Raw genomic sequence first — 12,494 nt, 5'->3', positions numbered from 1 at the left:
TAGCTAAAATGTGAAGTCGGGCCAATGAATTAGCCTTCATCCACATCTTATATGCATTGCGAACACTTCGCGGTGCATCAAGGATCGGGACTTGAGGACATTCCTCAACCATGACAAATTCGAGGTCGTTTACCACGAAATACGTTTTACAAGACTCTTTCCACTGTATGTAATTGATCAAATTAGAGGCATTAAATGGAAATACTAACGCATTGTTGAAAATAAAAACACATTGACCTACGTTAGGTTTTAAGAAAATACCTGTTGAAAAACATACAACATCCAATAAGGTTTAGCAAAACTAACATGAACCCCATGTGACATCTAGTTTCGCAATGACGCTTCAAAGGTTTAGAACAAAAGTCGTAGAAGGGAGATCAATTATCCCTCCTCTGAATTGAGAAATCCTCAACCAATCATTAATACCAGAACAACTCTTGCTCCTATAATGACTAACCATCATTAATTTGGTCAAGAAATCAGGAACTTACTTAACAATCTTCCGTAAACGTGACCCGCCATTTTAGGCCCTAGAAATCCGCCCCAAGTAGCCAATCTAAAGGAAAAAAATCCGATTGGGACAAAACCACGCTAATTGGTTTTGTTCTAAAATACGACGGCTAAAAAACAAAGGTCAAATACAAAATCTTTATGAAAAAGATGGGAAAATGAAACTCTTTGGGGAATTGTCAAAAATAGCACAATTAGGTTTTCACCTTACTAAACTAGCATGCTTTTTGCAAACTCGTAAAAATAGTTTTTCTCGGTCTATCTTGGACGAGATCGACCACCGAGAATTAGTTAAAACATCAATTTTTTCTAACTTATCGATTGTTTTGATACATCTCACCTGATTAGACATCGAGATTTGTTATTTTTTTTATGTAATATTCCAAATCTTATATTATTTTCAAAATTTCTCCAAATTCGGTTAGTTTTACTAAATATTATATCAAATTGTTATGTAAATTTTCAAATCTTTAGCAAAATTTATGTTTTCACGATTTTCAAACTCCAAATGAGTTTTCCAATTATCAAAATAGATTTTCTAAATTGATTCAATATTTTTAAATTTTGGGAAAGATGATTTGGGATATATATAGAATCTCGATGTTAATCTTGTCTGAGATTTCACCGAAAAAACTCAAATATATGAATTTCAATATTAATTATATTTGAGATTTCATCAAAAAAAAAGCTAAAATATATAGAATGTTGGTGTTACTTTGTCCAAGATTAACACCGAAATACACATAATTTCGATGCAAAATCTGGCGAGATGTACCGAGAAAGCTCCAAACAATCGATAACTTGGAAAAAAACTGATTTTTTTAACTAAAATCTTGTGGTCGATCTTGTCCGAGATGGACCGAGAAAAACTATTTTTACGAATTTTTAAAAATATAAGTTAATTTTATAATATAAAAACTTAAAAGGACTATTTCTAACTATTTTCCCAACTCTTTGGATAAATTACATTTTAAAATTAGCTTCCCCTTTGTATTCTTGTGAAGATTTGATATCCTTCTCTCTTTTTGTTAATCGATTAGGGCTGTGGGAAATTGCGATATCGATTCTACGTGCTCATTTTCCGGCTGTTTCAAACGCCGAGAAATTCAGAATCTTCCGAGTGGGAAATTCAAAAGAGGAAGAAGATGAATGTGTTCAGATTGGCTGGGGATATGACCCATTTGGCCAGCATTCTGGTTTTACTTCTCAAAATTCATACTATCAAGTCTTGTGCTGGTTCGTCTTCTTTCTCTAATTAAAGCTTTTAGCACTGTTTTATTGGTTGTGAACTTTGTGAACTCTGCCCTGAATTATTCGTATGGTTGATTATGATGATGACTTATTGGTGCCTCATTGTGTTGAATTAGAGTAGAATATGGAGAAGGGTTTGGTTTTGGGCGGGATGTTTGATTTGGTTAGTTCTTGATTTTCCTCTTCTTTTGGTACATTTGGTTCCAATTCGAGTTTTCAGAAGCTTGGTGTTAAACTGAAGAAAGATGTTGAAGTTGATGTTGTAAAGGTGTTCGAGTCATGGATTCGACTTGTTTATGGGGTTTGATTATGTAAACTCGTACTTATAAACTCGCATTTTAAATTTTGCATATCATAAACTTACAAATTCAAATATACATTGCAAAAGTCCAAGCTTCCTATTCCTACCATTCAAATATGGATCACAAAAGTTATAAAGTGTATGCAGCTATTCCTTGGGTTTATAAAATCTTAATGTCTTTGATTAATGAAACCACCACAGGCGTCAGAAGTCATGGACATAATGTTTTTTAATCGTGGGGCTACAAACTCCTTGAGCCAAACAAGGAGTGGAGTTACAACTCCTACTCCTGTCACTAACTGATGTTCTTTTACTATGAAACATAAATTCTTAGGATGTGGGTCAGGATATATCTTCTATACTTCAAAAATTTTGTTTTCATCATTATAATCTAGCCAATCTGTTGTTTCTGGATTTTCTACATTGATTGTTTCATCATAGAATTGTTCAGTTTGACGAGTCTCTGAATGTTATATTTACTGAACTATGAGTTATATATAGTTGGTTGTGAAAGCTTGAAATCTATTCTGATTAGAGCTGCCATGTCTACTAGCATTATCATGTCTGAATCTGATGATTGATTCCGCAGGCATTTCTTTGAAGACCCAAGAACTTTATGCACTGGTGTTTATTACCCGTTATTTGGACATATTTGACAGATTTGCATCAATATATAATTTGATAATGAAATTAATATTCCTGGGGAGTTCTCTCTCCATTGTTTGGTACATGCGACGTCACAAAATCGTGCGTAGATCATACGACAAGGACCAGGACACATTTCGCTACCAATTTATCGTGTTGCCTTGTCTGCTGTTGGCACTAGTTATTAATCATAGGTTTACATTTAAAGAGGTATATACATTGTTCCTTTTCCTTCTTTTTCTTTTGAAGTGGTTCATATGAAACTGATTATCGAGTCCATCATGAGTAGCATTATAGATATAGCTCTGCATCATTTTTCTACCCATGTTCTATGTTCTTAATGAATGCAAATGCATAGGTGATGTGGACGTTTTCCCTTTATCTCGAAGCTGTTGCCATTCTTCCTCAATTGGTGTTGCTACAAAGGACAAGGAATATCGACAATTTAACAGGACAATATGTCTTCCTTCTTGGGTAACTTTACATTTCCGAAGTCTTCTCCAATTATCTTGTCATATTATATTTTGATTATAAACTGCATATGATATTGAGGGATTCTGAGGGAATTTATGTTCCATCCGTGAAGGTGAAAACATCTTGTTTTCGTCTCTTACCATTCTGTTTCAACTCAAGAAATGTTGTGTATTTAATTGTCTAATTTATCTGCAAATTATGTTCAGAAGTTATGATGATGCCCAATGGTTACTTAGTATTAATTAGAATATTGTTTCTCTCTCCTTGATTCAATATTTTGCGTTGGCCTGATCACCTTTTCAAGGTAATGCTTTTAGGTCTTTGGGATCTGTTGTTTGGAAGCTATCTTGTGGAGAAACTTAGAGGTTGCTTAGACACTGAGTTGGTTATAATAGTCTATGTGTAAGACACAAACTATTTTAGTTTTGGTTATAATCGCCAGTGTTTGGAATGCGGACTATGTTAGTCTGGGTTACAAGTGATAAAAGATGATGGTTACAAAATAAGAAACACGGTAAGCAACGGGGATTTTCGAATAGTTTTTTAAGTGGGGTTATAATAATTGGGAATTTCAACTATTATAATGAGAGGCTCAAATATTCAGTTGACTATAATAGTCAAGTCTACCCAAGGTAAGTTGGGGCCCAAATGCCCCTTTAAAAGATTTTGAGACTTATTCTATCATTACCAAATAGAAAAAGAGAAGTTTGAGTTTGTTGAATTATACTTTGTAACCTCTTTTGATAAACTTTTCTGAATTCCGTTCATTGAAAATGAGGCAGAGCTGAAAATAACTTCTACATTCATCTCCTTGTTTTCTTATCATTTCAGCGCCTACCGGGCATTGTACATACTGAATTGGATCTATCGTTATTTCACCGAACCTAGCTTTGTCCGTTGGATAAGTATGTCTCTCTCATTCTCACATACTCACACATACGCACACATGCACACACAGGCAAAAATATTCCTTACTCGTCATCTAACAAATTTGCTCTTGCAGCTTGGATAGCTGGTCTCGTGCAAACATTGCTATATGCCGATTTCTTTTACTACTACATCCTGAGGTAAGTTCAACAACATAATGTTTGATGCTTTGTACATAATACACACGTCTTCTATCCTTGGATGATTTTCCACCTTGACTCCATTTTAATTGATTTCTCTCAGCTGGAAGAACAACGTCAAGCTTGAGTTACCAGCTTAACAAGATTAGGATTAGAATTGTATTAAGCTTTGGCAGAAGGCGAAGGACTTGAATATCTCACTGCATTTGTATTTTTATTTATTTTTTTAATCTTTTTTGTTAGTTTTGAATTAGTTGTAGTTTGGGGACTTTATTTAAATTAAGAAGACTTTGATTGGTGGTAGCCTTATAAATATAGTCTTTCTGCTTCCTTTGCTTTCAGTTTCATCCATTGGGAAGTTTACACTCTTTAAACGAAGTCCAATTTCAAAATTATTAATTTATATACAGCTTTATTTTTCAAAGATGAGATGTTTTTTTATTTCTGCCTCTTAGGAATATTCAAAAAAACCGATCAACCCAACCTAACTCATGCAGTTTGGATTGGGTTATCAACTCTTTTAGGGATTAGGTTGGTTCATGAGTTCACCTGATATAACTTAAACTAACTCGAACCAACCCCCTTGTTCTCTTATACTCAATGGACGAGGTAGTCAATTATATATTTTTCCAAAGTATCCGGCGCTTTCATTTCCGCTCTCCTACCTGAATTTATTATTAACTTTAAAATATATATTTTTTATTACTTATAATACAATTATTTATATATATATTGATTTTATTTTTATTTAATTTCAATATTTTTTTTAATAATTTATTCTTCAACAACTATTGAAAGTAGTTTCTTTTCACTTTAGAAAAAAAATTTCAAAATATAAATTGAAATTGAGATGTTAATCTTAATTTAATATATGAAAATAATTAAATTAGATTTTTACATATTTACGTTTTACTTCTTTTTAGAACAAAATTTTAAATAAATGACCCGATTGACCCGAACCAATCCAACCCAAATATTTCATGATTGGGAACAACTATTAAAAGTAGTTTCTTTGTACTTTAGAAAAAAAATTTCAAAATATAAATTGAAATTGAGATGTTAATCTTAATTTAATATATGAAAATAATAAAATTAGATTTTTACATACTTACGTTTTGTTTCTTTTTAGAACAAAATTTTAAATAAATGACCCGATTGACCCAAACCAATCCAACCCAAATATTTCATGATTGGGTTAAGTTCATTTTTTAATAAATGTTATTTAAGTTGAAAAAAATTATAATCCAAACAATTGAATTTAGTTTAAAAAGTCTTTCAACCCAACTCATGAACACCCTTACTTTTGAGACAAAACGGGTGACTCTTGTAATTGGAGATCACAAATGAATTTATTTTAGGTTAAATTATAAAAAAAAAATAATAATAAGTTTAGATTTTGTTCTTTGTTTAAAATAAAATTTTGTTTTTTAAAATTATTATACTATCCTCGACCTTTTATAAGGGCTTCAATACCGCTTTTAGGTTAGAAAAAATTTTACCATCCCAGTTACTGCTATACGTTTACAAAAGTTTAACGATATTGTTGCAATGTTTAAAAGAATGCATTTTTTTTTTAAGTGGACAAAATTCAATTATATTTTTTATAGTCTGGTCTTTATTTTATGAGGTACTCTAAATAAAAGAAACTGTCAGTCACAAGAATTGCCAGCATTTTTTTTTTTTAAAAAAAAAGTTAAGGCTAAAAACTTCATTACTTCAACAAATTTGCTCTCAGATTGATCAAGATGTGAGTGAAGCATCTGAAGATCAAAATGGTGTTCCATGAACATAATGGAAAGAGTGAGGCTCTCAAAACCTCAAATTATTTTTTAGCAAAGCTAATCAAAGTATTAAGCACTAATAATCTAAAAGCACTACAAGAAATGGAAAACTAATCAAATTTTTACGCTAACTGATAGACAGCATCATATCAAGTATAAACCAAGAAATGAGAAAAGATAGAAGAGATGACAATATTGCATGATGATCATCTTCAAATCTTCCTTTATGCATTTTTGGTATCCTTTTTCTTCAGTGTTGAGTACGTAGACAAACTAATTGTACGCTTCGGCCTTGTATATCAGTATCAGCAACAACTAACAATGTATATGATATGAAAAAGGTGCTGACCAAAAAAAACGAATTCGCACCTGTGTAAGAATATGCAACCGATCCATTTACAATGTTGTTCAACCTACAAGCCTAACTTCATTTGAAAATTTTGATCACTTATCAATATAATCTGCAGATTGGATGATCCTCAGAAGCTCCTTCAAGTTGGCCAAAATATGGCGTGGGCCCAAACTCTTCACACCAATAAAGTTTAGAAGCTGCTCCAAGTCCTGCAACAGATTCACAGAGTAAAACTATGACACAAGTAGAGCTCAAAAGATCAACACAATGCGGCTTGTTAAAAGCAATAACTAGTAAACGTAAAAGGTCCAAATTATGGTTCTTAAGGACTAGGGATGAAAAACCAACAAAAGAAGTAGAATTAAAATGCTTGAGACAATAATGATTTCTGTAGAAAATTGAGAATGGTGAAGTTGAATTATATGAGCTGACCATCTTCTTGCCACTTTGCATGAAAAACCAACTACTTATTTTGGAACTTGATGAATCATAAAAATCCAGACAGAATAAAAGAAACACCTTGTTCAACAGAAATACGGCATAAGCAGCTCTCGTTGTATCTTGTCCATCTAAAAAGAGAGGGAACTCGACATGCTTTGTATCTGTGTCAGGTAGGGCGGTGGATAAGGAAACAGATGATGTGGGCTCTATTGAAGGTGCATAGTCACAAATGTAGGAACGAGAACCACCCAAGCGTAAAGGGTATCGTAAAGGAACTTTTAGATATGAAGATATAAGGGAGACAGCCTACAGAAAATACAATAGCGTGTTATATTTTACATTATTGACTGTTAAAACAGCATCAAGCATAACAGGTTAACCACAACCAGACCACAATATTTCACAACAATCTAGACTAAATACATTCAAGGGCAAAATGCTTTTTTGATCTTCCAGGTTTGAAGTTGATGTCTATTTGGTCCTTGAGGTTTCAAAACATACAATTTAGTCCTTGAGGTTTCAAAACATACAATTTAATCCTTGAGGTTTGCAAAATGATCCTAAATAGTCCCCAACTTTAACTTTAAATTGACGGAATGTTGACTGGACCGTTAAGTGCTAATGTGGACCAGGTGACGAGTTGTTTCAATTAACTACTTATCAAAATTAAAATGGGTTAAAATATAAAAAAAAAATATTAAATAATAGAAAACCATTGGTATCTCCTTCTACACTTTCTTCATACTCTTCTTCCGCACTTTCTTCTACCAGTCAATTGTCCACATATTTCTTGAACAAATAAAGGGAGAAACAGTGTTTTGATGTAAACCTAACTTGCAAAAGGGAAAGCCGTGGAGACGGCTTACTCGCCAGTCAGGCACACCGTGAGGTTGACTACAGCAGACCAGGAGGTTACAATTCCTGTTTTCCTCCAAATTCCTTCTCTAACAGACCCAACTAAATTCAAGAGTGATAAACTAGAGACATTGAAATTTTGCAAAGAAAATGGCCGGAATTTCCAGCATTGGAATGTTGCCGGAGGACTATGTTTCAGCGATTCTGTCACTCAACTTCATCCGACGGGGAAATTATCCCTCGTCTCATCGGCGTTTCGGTCGGTGGCGGAATCTAATGTTTGGGACATATTTTTGCCCAAAAACTATGCCGAAATTCTGGCGGAGTCTGAAATCTCTGGCAAAGAAGGGGGCAAGAATGTAGATTGCGATTGTTAATGGGTTGGAAAAATCAAAGAAATTTGTGGACAATTGACTGTAGAAGAAAGTTTGGAAGAAGAGTATGAAGAAAGCGTAGGAGATATCGATTTAGGGTTGTCTATTATTTTAATATTATTTATATATATTTTAACCCATTTTAATTTTGTCAAATAGTTAATTGAAATAACTTGCATCGCATACATGTCATCACTTAATAGTCCAGTTAGCATTCCGTTAGTTTAAAGTTAAGTCAATGACTATTTAGAATCATTTTGCAAACCTCGAGGACTAAAGTGTGTTTTGAAACCTCAGGACCAAATAAACATCAACTCCAAACTTGGGGGACCAAAAGTGCATTTTTCCCTATATTCAATAATGTAGCCAGCATTAAGAAACTTGTAAAGTAGCAGGAGGAGGAGGAGGAGAAGAAAGTACATGTTGACAGCACAATCATATCAAGACGAGAGAGAACATACATGAGCTACATATCCCAAGGCAGATGCAGACCTCTGAGTCTCTTTCTTGTCGCTGAAAAAGCTCATCTTTTTAAATGGAAGCACATTCAAATTTAAACCTAATATTGTCAAAGATCCATGATTGACAGGTTTAGATCCAGAAGAATTCCCTGGTGGAATGAAAAAATACATGATCAAAAAAGCATGTTCATATGAAATCTTGGAACAGCATAAAAAATTATGTAAAGACGAAAACAATAACATTAACAAGCTATGACAGGGAAAGTACAATAGTCTAGCATAATATGCATCCTATATACAAGGGCTTAACAGAACTAATATTGGCTAGGTTTTGGTTCATAAATAGTAGTGTGAGTGAAAAACATAAAATATTTTAACTAATTCTTATCAATTTAACTGCACTTCAAAAGAGGTAAAAATTGTGCAGATTTTTTAAATAATTCTTCTAACTATCTTGCAATACCTGGATTAAACTAAGTCTTGTATATGAAAAATTACGGACTGTCTCAGACTTACTAGCATATACCTAATCTACTAGTGCTGGGAAATGATTCGAGCTCCTGATCCTTCGCAGGTCCAGTTGAGATTTTTACAGGATAGAGAAATGAAACTTGTGAAATCATAAATTGTTGTCTTCTTCTCAGCGTCTTCTGTAAGCTTTTAAGACGGTCATAGCCTTCTTCCCCAGAGAGTAATCTATTTGATTCCTGTCATAGATGGAGTTTCATAACAGTATGCCAGTTGTCTAGTTAGTAGAGAGCCTAATGAAGATTTCTCTGAGAACTTTATTTATATTTTTGTGGTGGAGAGTCTATGACTTAAATACTAAAAGAAGAAATGAAAAATAAAAGAAATATAAATATTTTCAATCATCAGATGCCTAGGACATGGAATTCACAAATTTACATTCATCAGACAATAATAACTGAGGGCCTGTTAGCGGCCTGAGGCATCATGTCCGCATTTAGTATGAACTGGTATCTTTAGGATTTTCAACAAACAATCAGTATGAAACATTAGCTTCGATTTTAAATCATCCTAAATTACAGAACACTATAAAAATTCAAATATCATACAAGCAACATGCCATTTTAAGGAGACAAAAGAGGTGTAGGATATAATATGTTAAAATTGCATCTCTTTGATTTCAAAATACCAGAGACCTTAAATCAGAGTTGTTCTTTTTTTATGCTATTAAGAAGTTAGGCATCTCTACAAAGTATGGCTATTGCATGTTTCTGCGTGGATCACAAATGTGATTATTTTCACCTCTACTAGTTTTGTAATGTGATCACTAATGTGCTCAACATACTTCTTGCAAAAATTAATGAAAGTTCTGACGTGACTTCTAATCATACTGCAGATAATTTTACCTGCAATCGTTTCCTAGCTTTAGATAAAGCAGTTCCAGCAACCAAAAGTGATCTAACTTCAATGCTAAGACTCTCCTCTTGTTTCTTCACATCCTCTGATGCAAGTTTAGAACGCATGCCCATATTCTCCACAATACATTTCCTCGCTTCAAGTTTCTCGCGCATCTCTGCAAGCTCATTTGATCGACTAACTGACTCGGCATCAACCTGCTCAGCAAATAACAACCAAAAGTCCATGAACTTTGTCTACATGGTTTGGAATCACTCACAGGGAAACTCCTAAACAAAATCAATCAAAACCTTTCAATCCCCCGAAGAGGGAAGGCACCAAAACCAAATCGAGAAGGCCAATAGTCATCTATTTAACTATTCTCTTAATCAAATTTCACTTATTGGCCTTTTAGTGCAACACGGAAATGCAACTAATCGGCAAAATATATTTCCTAAGATGTAAATGACGAAAAATTCGACCTCAACAACGCACTCAACTTGTAGTTTTCAGGACAAATGCCAGGGCCCGAAATCGAAATGCGCAAGGAAAAAAAAAAGGTCTAAAACCCTTAACCTCGTCTAGTATAACACCGCATAAACGAAACAATTCTCGCGCTCCACTTCTCCAACATCACTAAGAAGCTAAATAGATCCATTCAAAAACCCCAATTCACACAGCACATGAAAAATGCAGGCTGCCAAAATTCCCAAGAAGAAGATAAAACACTAGCAAGCCACAAATTTCAAATCGAAGAAAAGAATCTGCTAGGCGAAAAAGAAACCTGAATTAGAGAATCAAGCTTTTGCTTAAGAGATTCTTTCTGTTGCTTGGCTTCCTCGAGCGCCGAAGAGAGACTCCATAGCCTCGCAAGCTCCTGCTCGAAGTCCTCCCATTCAATAACCTTCGCATTATCCGGATCCGATAACCTGCTGGATTCTGAAGAAGAAGAAGAAGGGGGTTTGCCGCGTTCCATGAAGGAGTTGAAAAGAAAGGACGATCTTCGAGTTCAAGAAGTTACAACGGCTCGGCGTCATCGTCCTTCCAGTACGCAACTACTATAAAAGCCTCAAGAAACCATTGGAATACCTTCCTTTCTTTATCTTTTTCACAGAGAAAAAGGTTTCGGATTCTGAGAATTGAAGGGAGAGAAGAAGAAAGAAGAAGAAAGAAGAAGATGAAGCTTTGAGATCATGAGATGTAATGAAAATTGATAAATGGTGGAAACTAATTTGATTTATAAAAATTTACCCTTTTATTGAATATATTATAATTAATATTTTTTACATTATGGGCTGTTTTTAATAGATTTATAAACTCAAATATGTTTTTTTTTTTTTTTTTAAGACCTTGTCATATTCAATCTCTCAAAATTAACAAATTTACTAAACATAGAACTTAATTTTCTGTCTAATCAACTTTTAGACATCCCATTATATATCTATTAGGTTCGTGAATTTTAAAAATAGTTTGAATAGGTAGAGGAATTTTTCGATACTATATTGAATGTTTAGTGACTTATTAATCATAAAATTGAAAATTTGAAAACTTATTAACACCTTATAAATACAAAATTGAAAATTAAATGACCTATTATATATATATATATATATAATAGGTCATTTAATTTTCAATTTTGTATTTATAATATTAAAAAACCTCACTTATATACCTTTTTTCATACAAACCTAAAAATTTTAAGTGCAACCTATTATTATCTCATTAAAATTAGGACTTTTTTTAGGGAGAAAAAACATTGAATAACAAGTAGTTCTTTTTCTTCTTTTTTTTTTCCTTCTAGGAATAGCTTTGTTGTAGAAATTTGGCAATGATGGATGGTTTGATGCATTATGACCTAACTTTTTCTTAGTTCAACCATTGAAGATGTTGAGAATCGAACTATCAATTTTTTAAAATGGATATAAATTAGAGATATAATAATCGGAGAAGTATACTATAGAAAATAAAACATATTTGACACAAAGTGTGATATTTGTCAAAATAAAAAATAAAAAATGCATAAATCAATTACATGTTGTGAGTTATGACAAAGTTTTAGTATGTGTTAGCAATCATTTGCTTGTTTCATTCTCTTCACAGTATAGTGACTCCCACTAGTATGGATTGGGTGGAGAAGCACTAATGTGCTTTGACATTTGTTGTAATTGTTAACATAGTTGTCAATTACCACAAGATTGAGATAGTTATTTTTTATTTTAATGACATGTGAAAGTGAAGATTCAAAATTCTAATTGACGTTAATCTCTAAACATTCGTGTCATCAAATTTAGGTTTGGCCACTACAAGTTGCCCTAATCAAAGTGGAGCTATCTAAGATGATCATTTCATTTTGGAGGGTGAGTCGTTTATCAATATTCCTAGTGTCATCTTTTAAAGGCCAGGTGATGCTAGGAATGCAGATTATTCTGTTTTAAAAAATTAACCAAAATTTAAAAACAAAAATAGAATTTGCAAATGACATTTTTCATATTATTTTTTATTTTTTAAAATAAAAGTGTGCAATGCTTTAGTTCTCAATAATGACCCATCGCCATTATCTAGACTGCCATTATAAATCACAGAAAAATATCAGTAAGATAGTAGAAAAACAATTAAAGAA

At 33.1% G+C, this 12,494-nt stretch overlaps 2 protein-coding genes across 2 annotated transcripts; one reads left to right on the top strand and one right to left on the bottom strand.

The window, feature by feature from the left end:
* Nucleotides 1-1,483: 1,483 nt before the first annotated feature.
* On the top strand, nt 1,484-4,589 carry LOC120092794 (ER lumen protein-retaining receptor-like). The gene is made up of 6 exons (XM_039050999.1): nt 1,484-1,746; nt 2,652-2,917; nt 3,066-3,181; nt 4,013-4,086; nt 4,185-4,248; nt 4,352-4,589. Exons 1-6 carry the CDS (start codon nt 1,656-1,658, stop codon nt 4,386-4,388), a joined length of 648 nt encoding a protein of 215 aa, XP_038906927.1. The 5' UTR covers nt 1,484-1,655; the 3' UTR covers nt 4,389-4,589.
* Nucleotides 4,590-6,148: 1,559 nt separating this feature from the next.
* LOC120092437 (UV radiation resistance-associated gene protein) lies at nt 6,149-11,089 on the bottom strand. Its single transcript, XM_039050525.1, has 6 exons — nt 10,659-11,089; nt 9,886-10,092; nt 9,039-9,219; nt 8,513-8,661; nt 6,901-7,128; nt 6,149-6,590 (listed from the first exon to the last, which is right to left on the bottom strand). The coding sequence occupies exons 1-6, from the start codon at nt 10,848-10,850 to the stop codon at nt 6,474-6,476; spliced, it is 1,074 nt and encodes a 357-aa protein (XP_038906453.1). The 5' UTR covers nt 10,851-11,089; the 3' UTR covers nt 6,149-6,473.
* Between the last annotated feature and the right edge of the window lie 1,405 nt (nt 11,090-12,494).

This window comes from Benincasa hispida, chromosome 12 (assembly GCF_009727055.1).
Source record: "Benincasa hispida cultivar B227 chromosome 12, ASM972705v1, whole genome shotgun sequence".
Taxonomy (NCBI): Eukaryota; Viridiplantae; Streptophyta; class Magnoliopsida; order Cucurbitales; family Cucurbitaceae; genus Benincasa; species Benincasa hispida.
This window is presented reverse-complemented; position numbering and strand designations above follow the sequence as displayed.

What these genes read in the sequence shown, in the direction of transcription:
- LOC120092794 (XM_039050999.1), top strand. Translation starts at nt 1,656, where the DNA reads ATGAATGTGTTCAGATTGGCTGGGGATATGACCCATTTGGCCAGCATT. An exon ending in ATAGGTTTACATTTAAAGAG is followed by an intron (nt 2,918 to 3,065) that starts GTATATACATTG and finishes GCAAATGCATAG; the next exon opens with GTGATGTGGACGTTTTCCCT. An exon ending in CAATATGTCTTCCTTCTTGG is followed by an intron (nt 3,182 to 4,012) that starts GTAACTTTACAT and finishes TTATCATTTCAG; the next exon opens with CGCCTACCGGGCATTGTACA.
- LOC120092437 (XM_039050525.1), bottom strand. Translation starts at nt 10,850, where the DNA reads ATGGAACGCGGCAAACCCCCTTCTTCTTCTTCTTCAGAATCCAGCAGG. An exon ending in AGCTTGATTCTCTAATTCAG is followed by an intron (nt 10,093 to 10,658) that starts GTTTCTTTTTCG and finishes TTTGCTGAGCAG; the next exon opens with GTTGATGCCGAGTCAGTTAG. An exon ending in TCCCAGCACTAGTAGATTAG is followed by an intron (nt 8,662 to 9,038) that starts GTATATGCTAGT and finishes TCATTCCACCAG; the next exon opens with GGAATTCTTCTGGATCTAAA.